At 37.6% G+C, this 14,696-nt stretch overlaps 1 protein-coding gene across 1 annotated transcript in view; it reads left to right on the forward strand.

The window, feature by feature from the left end:
* Positions 1-2,191: 2,191 nt before the first annotated feature.
* The window catches only part of LOC132178155 (cleavage and polyadenylation specificity factor subunit 3-II), a gene marked incomplete in the record, with an annotated part of 33,451 nt that continues 20,946 nt past the window's right edge, over positions 2,192-14,696 (forward strand). The window contains 8 exon segments of the mRNA XM_059590610.1: positions 2,192-2,347; positions 2,438-2,615; positions 2,730-2,802; positions 3,078-3,195; positions 5,913-5,986; positions 9,003-9,139; positions 10,006-10,069; positions 11,465-11,530. Coding sequence (XP_059446593.1) covers positions 2,323-2,347; positions 2,438-2,615; positions 2,730-2,802; positions 3,078-3,195; positions 5,913-5,986; positions 9,003-9,139; positions 10,006-10,069; positions 11,465-11,530 — 735 coding nt within the window.

A 14,696-nucleotide genomic window follows, 5' to 3' on the forward strand; every position in this document is an offset into this window, starting at 1 on the left:
ATAAAAATGCTCTTATATTTATCAATAAGACAAAAATATAAATTAAAAAAATATATAATTTTTTTTTGAAAAAAATGAAAATTTTAATTTAAAAAAAAATGATTTTTTTTATAAGAAAGGACTTTTTATTTTATTTTTTTCAAACACGAAAATTTTTAAATTTTTTTAAACCAAAAATTTTTATTTTTTCAAATGATTTTTATTTTTTTAAATGAAAAAAGTTATGAACAATTCTGCCTACCGGTACGTAGATTTTTCCCTAATATTTTAGATGAGAATAACTTCAATGGGTCATTGCACAAAACAAGGATTTTTAAGGATTTTTATGCTCACCATACAGAGGTCGCCACGCAGTTTGGAACATAATAAATACATGCCAACAAAACACAAGATTTAACCCATCATTCTTATTCTTAAAAAAAAAAAAAAAAACCCTACCAACACAACCACCGCCCTCCGCCGCCGCCAGCCGTGCCAGACGTCTCCGCCCGCTGAATCCCGCCGCGTCGCCTCCGCCCGCTGAACCCCACCGCGTTGCCGCCCGGTATCTCTCTCCCTCTCTCTCAGTCTATCTCTCTCTCTCTCTCCGGTAGTCCGGTAGTTCTGATTTAGAAGGGCTGGCTGCCGGTTTGCAGCCACCCCAAGTGGGCCCATGTGGGTGGCGGCGCACCCCCACACTTGGTGGCTGCCGATTGGAGGATCCAATGATCACTAACGGAGGAAGGAGAAAACATTCTCTTTCTCTCTCTCTCTCCGGTCGTCCGGCAGTTCTGATTTAGAAGAGCTGGCTGCAAGTGGGTCCATGGGGGTGGCGCGCTGCCACCCCCCCCCCCCCATACACACTTGGTGGCTGCCGATTGGAGGATCCAATGATCACTAACGGAGGAAGGAGAAAACATTTGAGAGAAACTCTCATTTCTTTCTGAGACATGCAACTAGTGTGTGATTTTCGTGAAAGGGACAAAATCGTGAAAGAAAGAAAAACAACAAAGAATCAGCTGCCAGAATAAAGAACAGAAAAATTGGTTCTTTGATTCTTGTCTTCTCTGAATGCCAGCTATAGAGTTGGAGCAGTGTTAGCTCGTTGAAAGGGGCGATTAATGGGAGAGTTCTGGAGAGTTGAAAGGGGTATTCTCTCTTTTGGGGGTGTGATCGAGAGAGGAACGACTCCGGTTTTTTGAAGGGGTTTTTTTTTTTTTTTTTTTAAATTTTTATTTAAGTGCTATAATTTAATAAAAACTTCACATTTTGGCCATAAAAGTCCATGTGGCAAGATGCCACATTATATTTTTTGTGGAGAAAAAAGAATAAAACAAAAAGAAGATGATGTGACATCTTGCCACATGGACTTTTATGAGCAAAATATAGAGTTTTTATTAGATTCTAGTATATATTTTTTTTTTTAGGGCCGGCATGTGTTAGGTTTGTGTCAATTTGTTTATAACACGAACCCGTTTATGCCAAACCTAAATACGGCATGTTTAACTAAATGTGTCGAACACCTAAACCCGAACACGACATGTGTAACTCGTTTAGATAAACGTGGCGTGTCGAGTTGACATGACAGAACCTGTGAATACGTTTAATTTAGATGTTAATATGTTCCAACCCGACACGACCCGACTCGTGAACACGTTTAAAGTCATTTTAATTTTTATAGCCTAAATCCAGCAATCTTGCAAATTTGAAATAATATATATATATGAGTCAAACTTGTCAACCCGCGAACTGACCCGACACGTTTATTAAACGTGTCATAAACGAGTGACTTATTTACGATCCAAACTTGTTTAACCTAAATCTTAACCCTAAAATCGCGTGTTGTGGATTAAAATTGCCGGCCCTAGTTTTTTTTTTTTTTTTTTTCATTAACTAGCTGCTTATTACGTGGCCCAGGCCTTAGATTATTTTTATGACATCTTAGCTCCTCTCCAATTCAAGTGAAATGGAGAAAATCACACAGACACGTTATGAATTATGATAAACTAGCGTTTGTGGTTCAATGGGTGATACGCCAATTTCTACACAAAATCCTGAGGTTCCATCCTCTCTTTCGTTACTTATCTTCTTTCTGTGCAAAAACTAACGGCGATAAGTCAGAGCTGCAGCAAACGTTTGCTTCAGAAGTTTAAACGAGAATAAAACGCAGTCGTTTGGTTAAAAAAAAATCTTGAGCCATTGGTTATTTTTACTGCAGAAGCCGGATCCATCCCACATAAGCCGTAAAGCCCACCAGCCAAACCAAGAACCATATTTCAAAAAGCGCGCCAAAGAGGGTTGCTAGGGTTCTTTCTTGTTCTTCCAGAGAGAGAAAATCCCACCATGGCGATCGAGTGTCTCGTCCTCGGTATTCCCGCTTCCCCCCTTTCCTTCACTATTCTCACGATCTCTAATAACATTCTTAAACCCAACTTTTTGTTTGCGGTTCCTGTTTCAGGCGCTGGGCAAGAGGTCGGGAAGAGCTGCGTGGTAGTGTCGATGAACGGGAAGCGGATAATGTTCGACTGCGGGATGGACATGGCCTATCACGACCACCGCCGCCACCCAGATTTCTCTCGCCTCTCCCGGTCCGGCGATTTCGACACCGCCCTCACTTGCATTGTCATCACCCACTTGTGTGTGCTTCCACCCACCCCCTTGTCATTCTCATTTCATTGTTCATTTATTCAGCTTGATTGAAGTTTCTGGCTTGGTTTACTCGATTTTCATTGATTTTGCAATCGGTTTAGCCATTTGGACCACATTGGTGCTCTTCCTTACTTCACGGAAGTCTGTGGGTATCGGGGGCCGATATACATGACGGTGAGTCTTTCACATGTTTGATGAAATGTTTAGGAAGTATTTTGATACTGAATTCCTCCTGTTTTAAATATCGTATATCATATATTCCTTCCCTTCCTGTGCCCCTAGTTTTCTGACTGGTCACTTGGTTTTTTTAATAACTAAATGATTGAGTTGGGGTGACAGAGGTACATTGACGTCTCAGATGACTTATCAAATGTTTCACATGTGGAGTTTTGAAATTCATGATTGTCACTCGAATTGGATATTCACGTTGAAACTTAATTGTACTGCAGTATCCAACAAAGGCATTAGCTCCTGCTATGTTGGAGGATTATCGAAAAGTTATGGTTGAGCGAAGAGGTGAAGAGGAACAATTTACCTCGGAGCATATTGTGGAATGCATGAAAAAAGGTACATGCGTTTTTTCTTTTTTCCCAAGTTTTTCTTTTGGGATGTGATGTAGTTTCCTGTGTGTGCCAGTCATTTTTGTTTAGTTTCGATGAAGGCCAATTCAAGAATTTTGTATTGAAATTGGGTAGGCCTGGTTGGATGGCTATGATCTATCTAGATCACTGACATGACCTGATTTGCTTTGATAGAGAACCATGAATGATTCCCATTTGTCCCAAGTATCTTTGTTGAAGCTCTTATCCAGATATTAGTTTCTTACAATTGATGATCCTATGCCAACATATTCAGTCTTTCACACTGCTATTTTAAGAACTTTCTTTTCAATTTTGCTTTTTTCGGGACACATTAAAATCCCCCCGTCCCCTGTGCCTCGGCCAACGACCTTAGTTCAATTTGTATACCATAGTGTCTGTTCTAGAGCTGGATATATATGCATTTATACACATTTGCTAGGTGGCTGAGATAGTTACTACCATTATATTTCTAACTCAACTCCCCTCCAAAAAAATAAAAGAAGAAGAAGAATGAAATAGAGAAAAAGAAAAGGTATTTACTTTCATTGTCGGGCACTATCTCATTTACCCTCCATTGGTTCTCCCATCTCTATGGGCTGCTTCCATATCTTCAAAGAAAGGATCAATCAGAAAGAGATGCTACGATAAAGTATTCTTTGGCTCTTTTTTTTTTTTTATGCTAATGGTCAAAGAACCCTAAATTATTTATTAGTTAGCCTGGGCATTCATGGGAAATTTATGTTCTCAAGGTTGAAGGTGTTGGCTTTTGCTAGCATTAACCACACCAATTGCGCACATGAAATGTGGAGATTCTTGGATAACCTTTGAAGGCAGGGTTTCTCTCTAGCTAGCTGGTGTTGCCTATGCAAGATGAATGAGGAAACAATTAATCACCTTCTCATTCATTGCGAGTATACTACTGATCTTTGGCACTTGGTTCTTAGCATATTTAGAGTTTATTGGGTGATGCCTAGTAACATCCCAAAGCTACTTCATTATTGGAAATTTCAAGAGAAGGGGACACATAAAGAGGCAATTTGGAAAGTTATTTATGCTCTCTTAATGTGGAGCATTTGGAGAGAAAGGAATCGACACCTTTTTGATGATAGTGAGTCCAATGTGCTTTTTTAAAAATTCTCCTTTCTAAGATCTCTTTTGGATTGGGTCATTGTAAATGTTCCTAATTTTGACTCAGAATTTGGTAGATTTGATTTGTTTTTAGATTGTCGTAGTCTTTAGGGTATTCGGCTCTTTTGTATACTCTTCGTGTATGAAGGCTTTGCCCTTTTCTTTCAATAATATTATTATTATTCTTAAAAAAATAATAATGGTTGAGCAAAGAGGTGAAGAGGAACAATTTTACCTCAGAGCATATTGTGGAATGCATGAAAAAAGGTATATGCACTTTTTCTTTTGGGGTGTGATGTGCGTATGAGACAGTCATTTTTGTTTAGTTTAGATATAGGCCAATTGAATAACTTTGTATTGAAATTGGGTAGGCCTGGTTGGATGTCTATGATCTATCTAGATCACTGACATGGCCTGATGGGGAGTTATCTTGTAGTTTGCTTTGATAGAGAACATGAATCCCATTTGTCCCAAGTATCTTTGTTGAAGTTCTTATCCAGGTATTAGTTTCTTACAATTGATGATTCTATGGCAACATATTCAGTCTTTTTTAATCAGATCTATTGCCTACCACACAACCGCAAGTCATGCCGATGACTTAAGGTTCAATCGCATCGATCAAGGGCACAACCACAACAATTCAGCAACCCTTCATCAATAGAGTTGGCATGATGAAGCCCGACACTGTTCGTCATGTACAGGCTAAAACCTGATGATGGTCAGGGAAAGAAAAAGCCAAAACTGAGAAAAAGTATAAAGAATTGAGAAAGAAAAAAAAAAAGGGAATAAACAATATAAAATACTATCTTGTGGCTATGATACCATGTCAATATTAGGGTAAAACAAATTTTCTCTACATAGAATTAGGCTAAGTACAAGACTTACAAAAAAAAGAAGAAAAAGAATTAGGCTGAGTACAAGACCTGCTTTGATTGATAATCAGCCCCTTTCGGTGGTCTAACCGACTTGATTATGAAGAATTGAAGATGGAAACAATGGAGAAAGTACTTGGCCAATCGGTTGATGATTTGAGGGCGAGAGAGAGAAAGAGGACTGAGGCTTTGAAACCCTAGAATTGGTTGATGATTTGAGGGAGACAGAGGAGATGTGAGGTGTTTGCACCTGTGCCATTTGTGTGAGAGATGAAGAGAGAAAGACTAAAAGGCAAACCTAAACTTATGAAACCCTAAGGGTTGCTAACAAAAAAAAGTATATTTATAAATATAAAAATAAAATATATATATATTATAGTTGGTAAGGTTGGGTTTCCCAATACCCAAAACCCAACACCCAACCCAACCATGTCGGTAATTCCCCCTCCCTGTCGACTGACTGACTGTGGGAGTCGGAAAACTGACTGAACCTAGTTGGTTTGGATCGAGTATCGTTGGGTCAGTTGGTTTGGACCAGCTTGATGCTCAGCCCTACTTCTAATGCTCCACTTTTGGCTATTTAGACATTTAAACAAAAATACTTCTTTTTTGGTCATATTGCGTGCTCTCCAAATTCAGCATCTGCTACTTTTCTCGTATTTTGTCTTTGACTTTGTTGTTTTGATTTGATTCCTCATTGCAGTTATAGCAGTGGATTTGAAGCAAACTGTTCAGGTTGATAAAGATCTTCAGATTCGTGCGTACTATGCAGGACATGTAAAGCTTCTGAACTTCAACTATGATTACATTCTCTGTTGACCGCAATGTTTCCATGCACATGGACTTATTATGCTTCTCTTTCAAGTTTATCCAAACTTGTACAAATTTCTTATTGTCTTTCTAGTATTGCTTATCTTGTCGTAGATTGTCATTGTTATGCTCCTGTGCTCTCTTCTAGTTATGAACTTACCTCCTTAATTTCACATCAAACGCTATTGATTAAACGTACCTGTTTATATGCAAGCTCACTTTCCCATTTAGGACTTAATTGGTATTTGGGTGCTAAATTTTGTGGCCGTTCTCTCTCTGGATCTAACACATTAAGGAAAAATGTTGGAATTAAGGCTTAGTTTTATTCGAGTTTACACATATAGTGCAAAACACACACAACATTCTAGATGCCAAAGCAAGCAGCTTCGGAATTCTTAGAGGTTTTACATCCAGGAGCTAGGGTGGATAGTATTGTCACGGGTTGAATTCTGGGTGTGTGAGTTGTGTATTACCTATCAAAAAGAAAAAAAAAAAGAAAAAAAAGAAAGAGCAGGTGGAACTCAAATGTATTTGACCCTTGGTCACTTTCTTTTTTGGTGTCATTTGGGTTTTTGAGTAAATTTGTGCCTTAGTGTGGTCTCAAGCCCAAATCTTCTTTCTGCTTAGATTAGAGGTCCTGATGGATTAATGTTGATTAGTAAATTGAGACTGATTTTGTGCTCAAGTCCGTGTCTTTATTCTGCGCAAAGTAGAGAAAAAGACGAAGGACATATCAAGAAACCTACTTATGGATGCTTATATGATGGGCTCTGAGCTTTGAAACCTGAGGTTTTAGGCCTAGGGATGATGAAGAAGGGCTTTAGTATTTGTAGGTTGGTTGGGGTTCAAAAAGGATAAGATCTAATGGCAAAGAGGGGCTTTAGTATTTTTAGGTTTGTTTCTTATCAATCATTGTCTCCTTCTCTTTCCTATTTCATCTCCACACTTTGAAGTGTTTCCATCCTTAAAACAATTCAGAATGCACTCTCTAACTCGGGTTGGAGGTAGGCCATGGAGGTGGAGATGGCTGCTTTACATCAGAATGGGGACTTGGGATCTTGTTGCCACCTAGGAAACATATTGTTGATTGGAAATGGGTGTATACTGTTAAGTTCCATTCTGACGGTTCTGTTGATCGCCTCAAGGCTTGGTTGGTTGCAAAGGGCTATACCCAGATTTATGGTATTGACTATGATGAGACATTCTCCCTTGTGGCCAAGATCTCTTATGGCCAGTCATAAGAGGAGGCCAGTCACTTACGGCCAATCTTGACTGGCCTTTATATTAGTTGGATGTCAAGAATGCATTTCCCCATGGTGACCTACTTGATGAGGTTTATATGGAGCAACCACCTAGGTTTGTTGCTAAGGGGGAGTATCAAGCAGTGTCTACAAGTTGGAGAAAGCATTATATGGTCTCAAGCAGTCACCAAGAGTGTGGTTTGGGAAGTTTTCTGATGTTATGACGTTGTCATGGATTTTGGTCTCCACTGTTGTCAGATGGATCATTTAGTTTTCCACTTACACATTGATGCTGGATACGTACTATTTGTTTATGTGGATGACATTGTGATTACTGGAGATGATTCTGGAGGCATCACCAGATTGAAACAATTCTTACAGCAACACTATAACACCAAAGATCTTGGTAAAATTTGGTACTTCTTGGGAATTGAAGTTGCAAGATCTAAGCTAGGCATCAATTTGTCTTAGAGGAAGTATGTACTTGATATCCTCGAGGAGACAGGATTGCTAGGTGCTCATCTTGTTGACACTCATATGGATCCAAATAAAGTCGCAGTAATAGAGGCTACCAACTTCATGTCTCATACCAATCATCTTATTCGTTTGGAGGATCTTACCATATGATTGCAAAGGCACTCATTCTGATTGTAACAGTCATATCGTGGATTTTGGTTTATAGATGATAATCTCATAAGATCTAATTTGAACCAAAGATATCTCTGCCATTGGATGGCTGAGATGGAATTAAATAATAGGCAGCTCTAACTTATAGGTGCACTGCACTAACAGGTAGCACCAACTGAAAAAATCAGTTGTGCATGATGGTGGATAAGGAGTTACTCAGCAGGTTCTCAGGCACAAATACAGTTGAGTTTTCTATTGTGAGGGTCATCAGATAAAATTTCCTCGTCCATTGTAAGTTGCATATCTAGGTCATCGATGGTTCCACCTGAGCCCCTTCAACTAACCACTTAATTATATTAAAATAAGTTAGTAATTATCTTGGATCAAGCAACTTTATATCCGACATAGCATCACCATCCCAAAATCTTCCCTATAAATATTTTAACTTACATTTTTTTAATTTTACCTATATGGTCACCATAGATTACAAGAGAAACGCTCAGTTGTGGTTTCTGAAAAATAGCAGCTGGCTTCATTTGTTTGCTGCCTCTATGCTATAACAGTACCTCATTTCCAGAATTATGCTTGAGGTGATTGTGTTAAATGTAAACTCTGGCAGACTTCAGTTGATTTTCCTGAGAAAATATTTTGATCAGAGATCTACACATTTGAAGCCAGATTGTAGCTTCAAGTGCAGCATGCTTCAGTTGAGCTCGCCCCCCTGCCCCTATAGAAATCAAAGCCCATCTCCACTGGACCAAGATACTCTGGACGTTGTTCCAAGAAAAGAGGATTGCTGTTGCGTGCAGATTCAAAGCTTGACCGTTTGCCTCTCTTGCCTACTTGAAATGGCAGAGGAACAGTAATTTTCAGACAAAACCCTAGAGATTGTATTAATTGGGGTGACACATACCTGTGTGTCTAACAAGGGTGCTTTACACAATTTTTAAGTGCCAGTCTGACATGGTTTCCATCAGAAGATCTTTAATGTAGTCATTTCCATCAGCAAGTAGCTTTCAATGTTTTCTCAAAATAACTTCAAGAATGTAGTCTGTTTTTTCAATCATTTTACATCCCATGTTAATTGAGCTATAACTGTTTATTATGTGCCGAAGGTTCTTGGAGCAGCAATGTTTTATGCAAAGGTGGGAGATATGGGTATAGTGTACACAGGAGACTATAATATGACACCGGATAGGCATCTTGGAGCCGCTCAAATTGATCGACTACAGCTGGACCTTCTTATAACAGAGTATGGAACATGTTTGTGTAAATGGCTAATGTGATAATGTATTTGTTTTGGTAGGAATAACATGTGTGTTGTATTTATACTTCTGAATTGATAGTCAAATAATGGTTTGTGATAGATTTTGGCCTCTTAGGTGTTGTCATCCTCATTACATTATCCAATAACTTATAGCTCTCTCATTCCATAATTTAATAATGGCCCTCCCATATGCTTTGAGCTAAGCAAAATCAAAGCAGACATACAGGTAGGAGTGGTTCTCCTTAGGCCATCGTATACTTGTTTAGAAACTGATGTTTCTTACCTCTCTCTCTCTCTCTCTCTTCATCTGTGTGTGTTTAAATAGGTGTGGACCGTGTGGTGTTGTCAGGAATTTTCCTGTCATTATAAAATTTAGAACAATCATAACAAAATCGGCACACTATGAGCTGAAGAAGAACATATTTGAATTCAACATTAGTGTATCTTTTTATTTTTATAAACATCAACATGTTTGCTTATGTTGTTCCATTTACTCATTGGTATATAATCAAACGTCAAAACACTATAGGTCGTGTCTTTTTTTTTTTGGCTGAGAATATCTGAATTTTATTAGTGAGAAGACTACTGGGGGACCATACCATTTCTCTTCTCTTCAGGTAACACCCATGTAGGGATACAAGAGATGGGGATAGGCTCCCAGGAATTACAGTTGGCAACCCAAAGGGTTACGTTGTGGGAAGTCCTATTAGCTATTCTAGGTGAAAAAATTACAACCAAGTACTAAAAGAAGCTCTTGTCTTACTTAGATGTTATTGCATACTCCTGCTTAAATGATAGGTTTCATTTGGACAAACTACTATGTTCTCTTTTTGATAATATTCTTGTTACAGGTCCACATATGCAACAACTATACGTGACTCAAAATACAGTAGGGAGAGAGAATTTCTTAAAGCTGTATGTAAATAATCGCTCCATCAGATGTCATAAAGTTTTGCGTTTTTACTGATTTTATTGTTTCAATTCTTGTCCCATTTTACTCTTTACTCTTGGACGGCCGCTTGGCTAGCTCCTTTAGTGATTAGTTTCTCTGATTTTCTTTTTCATTTCTCTCCCTCCTAGGCGCTCTCTGTTTATACTTCCCGTGTATGTGGGTTACGCCCCTTTGCGCTTTTTATATCATCATTACTTATCAAAAAAAATTCTTGTCCCATTTTTCCAATTTTTAAATATTTTGGGAAATACAAGTCATGGCACTTACTCTTCCAGCTTCTTGCTGTTGAAAGGTTTCTATTTGTACCTTCAGCTAAGTACTTTTAGTTTTAACACGTTGAAAACAATCAAGGCAGTCAAAATATCATTTCTAAGATATGAAAGTTCTTATTGAAGAATCAATTTTTCAGTGTGATTTTTGACGTATATAATAAAAAAGTCTCATATAGTATGGTACTTGTGGCTTTCCAAATTAGGCAAAACTTGTTTGAAAATATCAATCATATTAATTAGTGTCAACCTTTTCATCTTGTAAGCTATTTCCTCATCTTTGATATGCTGAATTTAACTGAGAATCTTAGATTTATTCAATTGATAATTTTTAAGGTTTAGAAACAATGGTCGGAACCAATGGATGAGTATTTACTGATTATTGTTCAATAATATATATATATATATATATATATATATATATATATATATGAGTAATTGGCAAATGCCATTAAAAGGGCAAAGGCGTTTCTAAATACACAGGAAGTATACATGAAGAAGCACCTAACTAGAAGGAGCAAAAAGAACAAGAAAATCACTATAACTAATTGTTAAAAGAGATAAGCAGCTGTTCAAAGATACAAAGTTTTGAAGAAAAATGACTTAATTTCCTCCAAAATCCATTCACAATCCCCAAAACATCTGTCATTCTTTTCCCTCCATTATTGTTCAATAATATGTTACTACTTTATGTAATTTACTTATCAAAAAAAAAAAAATGTTACTACTTTATGTAAACAATTTTTTTTTTTAATTAAAAAAGGGATCCAAAGGAGTAGAGATTGATAAATTGCCAAGTTCTTTCTAGTATATTTCACATTAAATATTGAAAGAGCATGGGTAGGGGATAACCCATAATTAACCAATGGTACTATGGGTCTGCTCATGTTTTATTAGTTTCTTATATTATTGACCTAATTATACTATTGAATTCAGGTGAACACTCTTTTAGATTAATAATATTGCATGAGTTCATTTTTTTCGTCTTATAGTTTAAAGTCTTGTGTTTGTGGCTTTGCGCCCTACATTGGTTCTCCCTTCCCCCCCTTTTTTTTTTTTTAATTTTTTTTTCTTAACTAATGGATATAGGTTCATAATTGTGTTGCGGGCGGAGGGAAGGTGCTGATTCCGACATTTGCACTTGGAAGAGCTCAGGTTTTCTCATCAGTATAGCTATTAATTTCACTTTTTTTGAACATGATCTCTCTGAGCTTAGAGTTTAATTATATGGTTTAAATTTTTAGATGAAATTGTACCTAACTATGAAGCGTTAAATGTCTTACAAGGAATGTATTTATGTTGGACTGGTGCTCCATTTTAAGTGTAGTGGTGAATCAGATCATTTGTTACTTCATCACTCGGTCGCTAGAGAGTTATGGTCCTTTGCTTTACTACTTTTGGGGTTCAATAGGAAATGTTGAAGTGTACTTTAGTTGGAAAGGATTGTTTGAGAGCACAAAAGTAGTTTTCTTTGGAATGTAGTTCCCCCATGGCTGGTGTAGAAGATATGGAAAGTAAGGAATAATACATGCTTAGTGGCATTGAGTTGAGTTGACAAGAAAAAAAAAAGAGAAGAAAGAAAGAAGGGAAGAAAGAAGAAACTGCTTTCTTTCTAGGTTAATGAGCCATACGACATCTACATGTTTAAATAGAATAGGAGTGCAATTTATTATGAAAATTGATTAATTTGCAAACTACAATAATAATGCGAACACAATCAGAGAGTAAAAGGAAATTAATTGTGTTTCCTAACACTTCCCTTCAAGTTAAGGCGTGGGTGAAAGATGCTACTTGAAACCTCCTTTGTCTAAATATCTGCTAGTTGTTCTCATCTTTATATATGGTGTACAAATTAAGCTTGCACATAGTTTCTCCTCAATAAAATGTTTGTCAATCTCAATGCACTTGGTTTGTTATCACTGTTAGAAGAGTTATTAGGGTTTGTGAGTCATTAGGGTTTGGGGGTATTTTGGTTATTGTGATATTTCTCTAACCCTATATAATAAGATGTGTGGTAGGCTATGTAACAAAGAAAAGAGTAATGTGCCTCCACCTTTTTATGTCTAAATCGTTCATGCAAATGACAACATGGTATTAGAGCCTTAGGGTCTAGATCCTTGGCCCTTTGATTGCAGTATTTGTTTTTTCGCTCTTTTTTTTGTTGAACCTCATGTCCTGCTGTTGGTGAGTCTCCCTTTGGTGGCAGCACTGTCTGTGTGGCACAATGCCCGCATGGGCAGTGCCTTGATGAAGCTTTAGAGTTGTTCTTGGAGACTCAGAGAAAAAAAAAAAAAAATCTCTGGCAGAAAATACTGGCTTTGTTTGTTTTGGTGTTATGTGATGGTTTTGGTGCTTTAGGGGTGTTCCTCTCGGTAGTTCTCTTGTTAGTCGAAGGTTTCTATGTTTCTTACTTGCGAAGTATGGCTACTAATAGTGGTTTTTGTGGTTGTCGGCGGCTGTTGTGGTATTGTCAAGTTTCCGGCGTATTTGTGGCGTTTAATGGTGTTTTTTGAGTTCTCTGGTGATTATGTGGTGTTTTGAAGTGTTTCTGGCAAGTTTTGGTAGTCTCTGGCAGGTTCCTGGTGATTTGGTTGGAGAAGACGAATCTTGTTTGGTTGCAGGTGCAGTTTTTCCCCTATCCGGGATAAGGCTATCCCTAGCTCCATTCGTGCTGTGCCTTAACCAGGTTGTTGGTTGATCATGGGAAACGTGATCGTCGTTTGTTATCAAGATTCGATCGGCCTTGGTGTTTTGCAGTGGTTTCTGACCGGTGGTTGTTGTTTTCTAATGAGATTCTACTGGCCTTGGTGTTTTGCGGTGAGATCCAATCTACTCTAGGTATTTTGCAGGGTTGTGGGTTTCGACCGGTCCTTGTTTCCCGGCGAGGTCCGACCGCTTGTTGCAGTTTCAATGAGTTTTTGACTGAGGTTGAAGCTTTTAGCGAATTTGCTTGTTATTTTTATCAATCTTTGTATTGTGTGCTCCAAGCTGTTTCAGCTTGAAGGGGATTGTTAGAGTATGTTTTTCTAGGTGTTTTTCGTTTGCTTGGTTCGTCCATGCTAGACTTATATGAGATATATGTTTTTCTAGGTGGGCTATTGTGAGATTTAGTCTTTGGGTTCTTTCTTTGGTTTGCCGTGTGGCCGTGGTTACTAGTTGGGTTTTTTTGGGTCGGGTCTTCTTGGGTTTTGTCTTGGGTTTAAATTGGGCTTCCTATGTATACTTTCTTGTGTACGTAGAGGCGCATAGCGCTTTTTTTGATATATAATATTACTTATCAAAAAAAAAAAAAAAAAAAAAAAAAAAAGCCATAGTATTTCACATATTCTATGGCCCATAGCTTTGAATTCAACTTTTGCACTCCATCTAGCAAACACAATTTGTTTTTTGTTATGCCAAGTAACCAAGTTACCTCTTACAAATGTTTAATATTCTAAAGTAGAACGTCGGTCCACAATTGATCCCACCCAAGCATCATCTGTATAAGCTTCTATTCTTTCATGATGATGTTGAGAAAAGAACAAACGTTTACCAGGTGAGTATTTTAAGTAGTGAAGAATCCATAGATTGCCTACATATGAGTCTCACGCGGTGAATGCATAAATTGACCTACCACACTTATTGTATAGGCAATATCTGGACAGGTATGATACAGATAAATTAATTTACCAAGCTATCTTTGATATCGTGCTTTTTCCATCAGGGAATTCTCACTACTTTCCCCTAACTTATTATTCTACTTTATTGGATTATCAACAGCTTTACATCCGCCCATTCTTGTTTCCTTGAGAAGATCAGGAATATACTTTCATTGATAAAGAAATATACCATGTTTTGATCTTTGTATTTTTTTCATCATCATTTCCTGTCAATACTATTTCATTGATATACACAGTAAGAGTAGTTGCCTTTCCTTGTGAGTTGTGAAGATTGCATGATGAAAGTTTGTTTAGCCTGACTCTGCTTATAACCACATCTCTGCATAGTTCGGGAAAACCTTTCAAACCAATCTCTGGGAGATTGTTTCAATCCATATAATGCCATCTTTAGCTTTTACTCTTTACCATTGGCGAAGGAAAGTTCAAGACCAAACGAACCTCAATGTATACTTCTTCCTCTAGATCTCAATGAATATATGCATTTTTCACGTCAAACTGGTGAAGCGACCAATCTAAATTTGCTGCCAAGAATAAGACTTGTATAGAGTTCATCTTGGATGCTGAAGCGAACATCTCCTCATAGTTTATCCCATAGGTCTGTGTAAAGCCTTTTGCAACCAATCTAACCTTGTATCTTTCCATGGAACCATTGGCTTTATGTT

This window comes from Corylus avellana, chromosome ca4 (genome assembly GCF_901000735.1).
Source record: "Corylus avellana chromosome ca4, CavTom2PMs-1.0".
NCBI classification, from domain to species: Eukaryota; Viridiplantae; Streptophyta; class Magnoliopsida; order Fagales; family Betulaceae; genus Corylus; species Corylus avellana.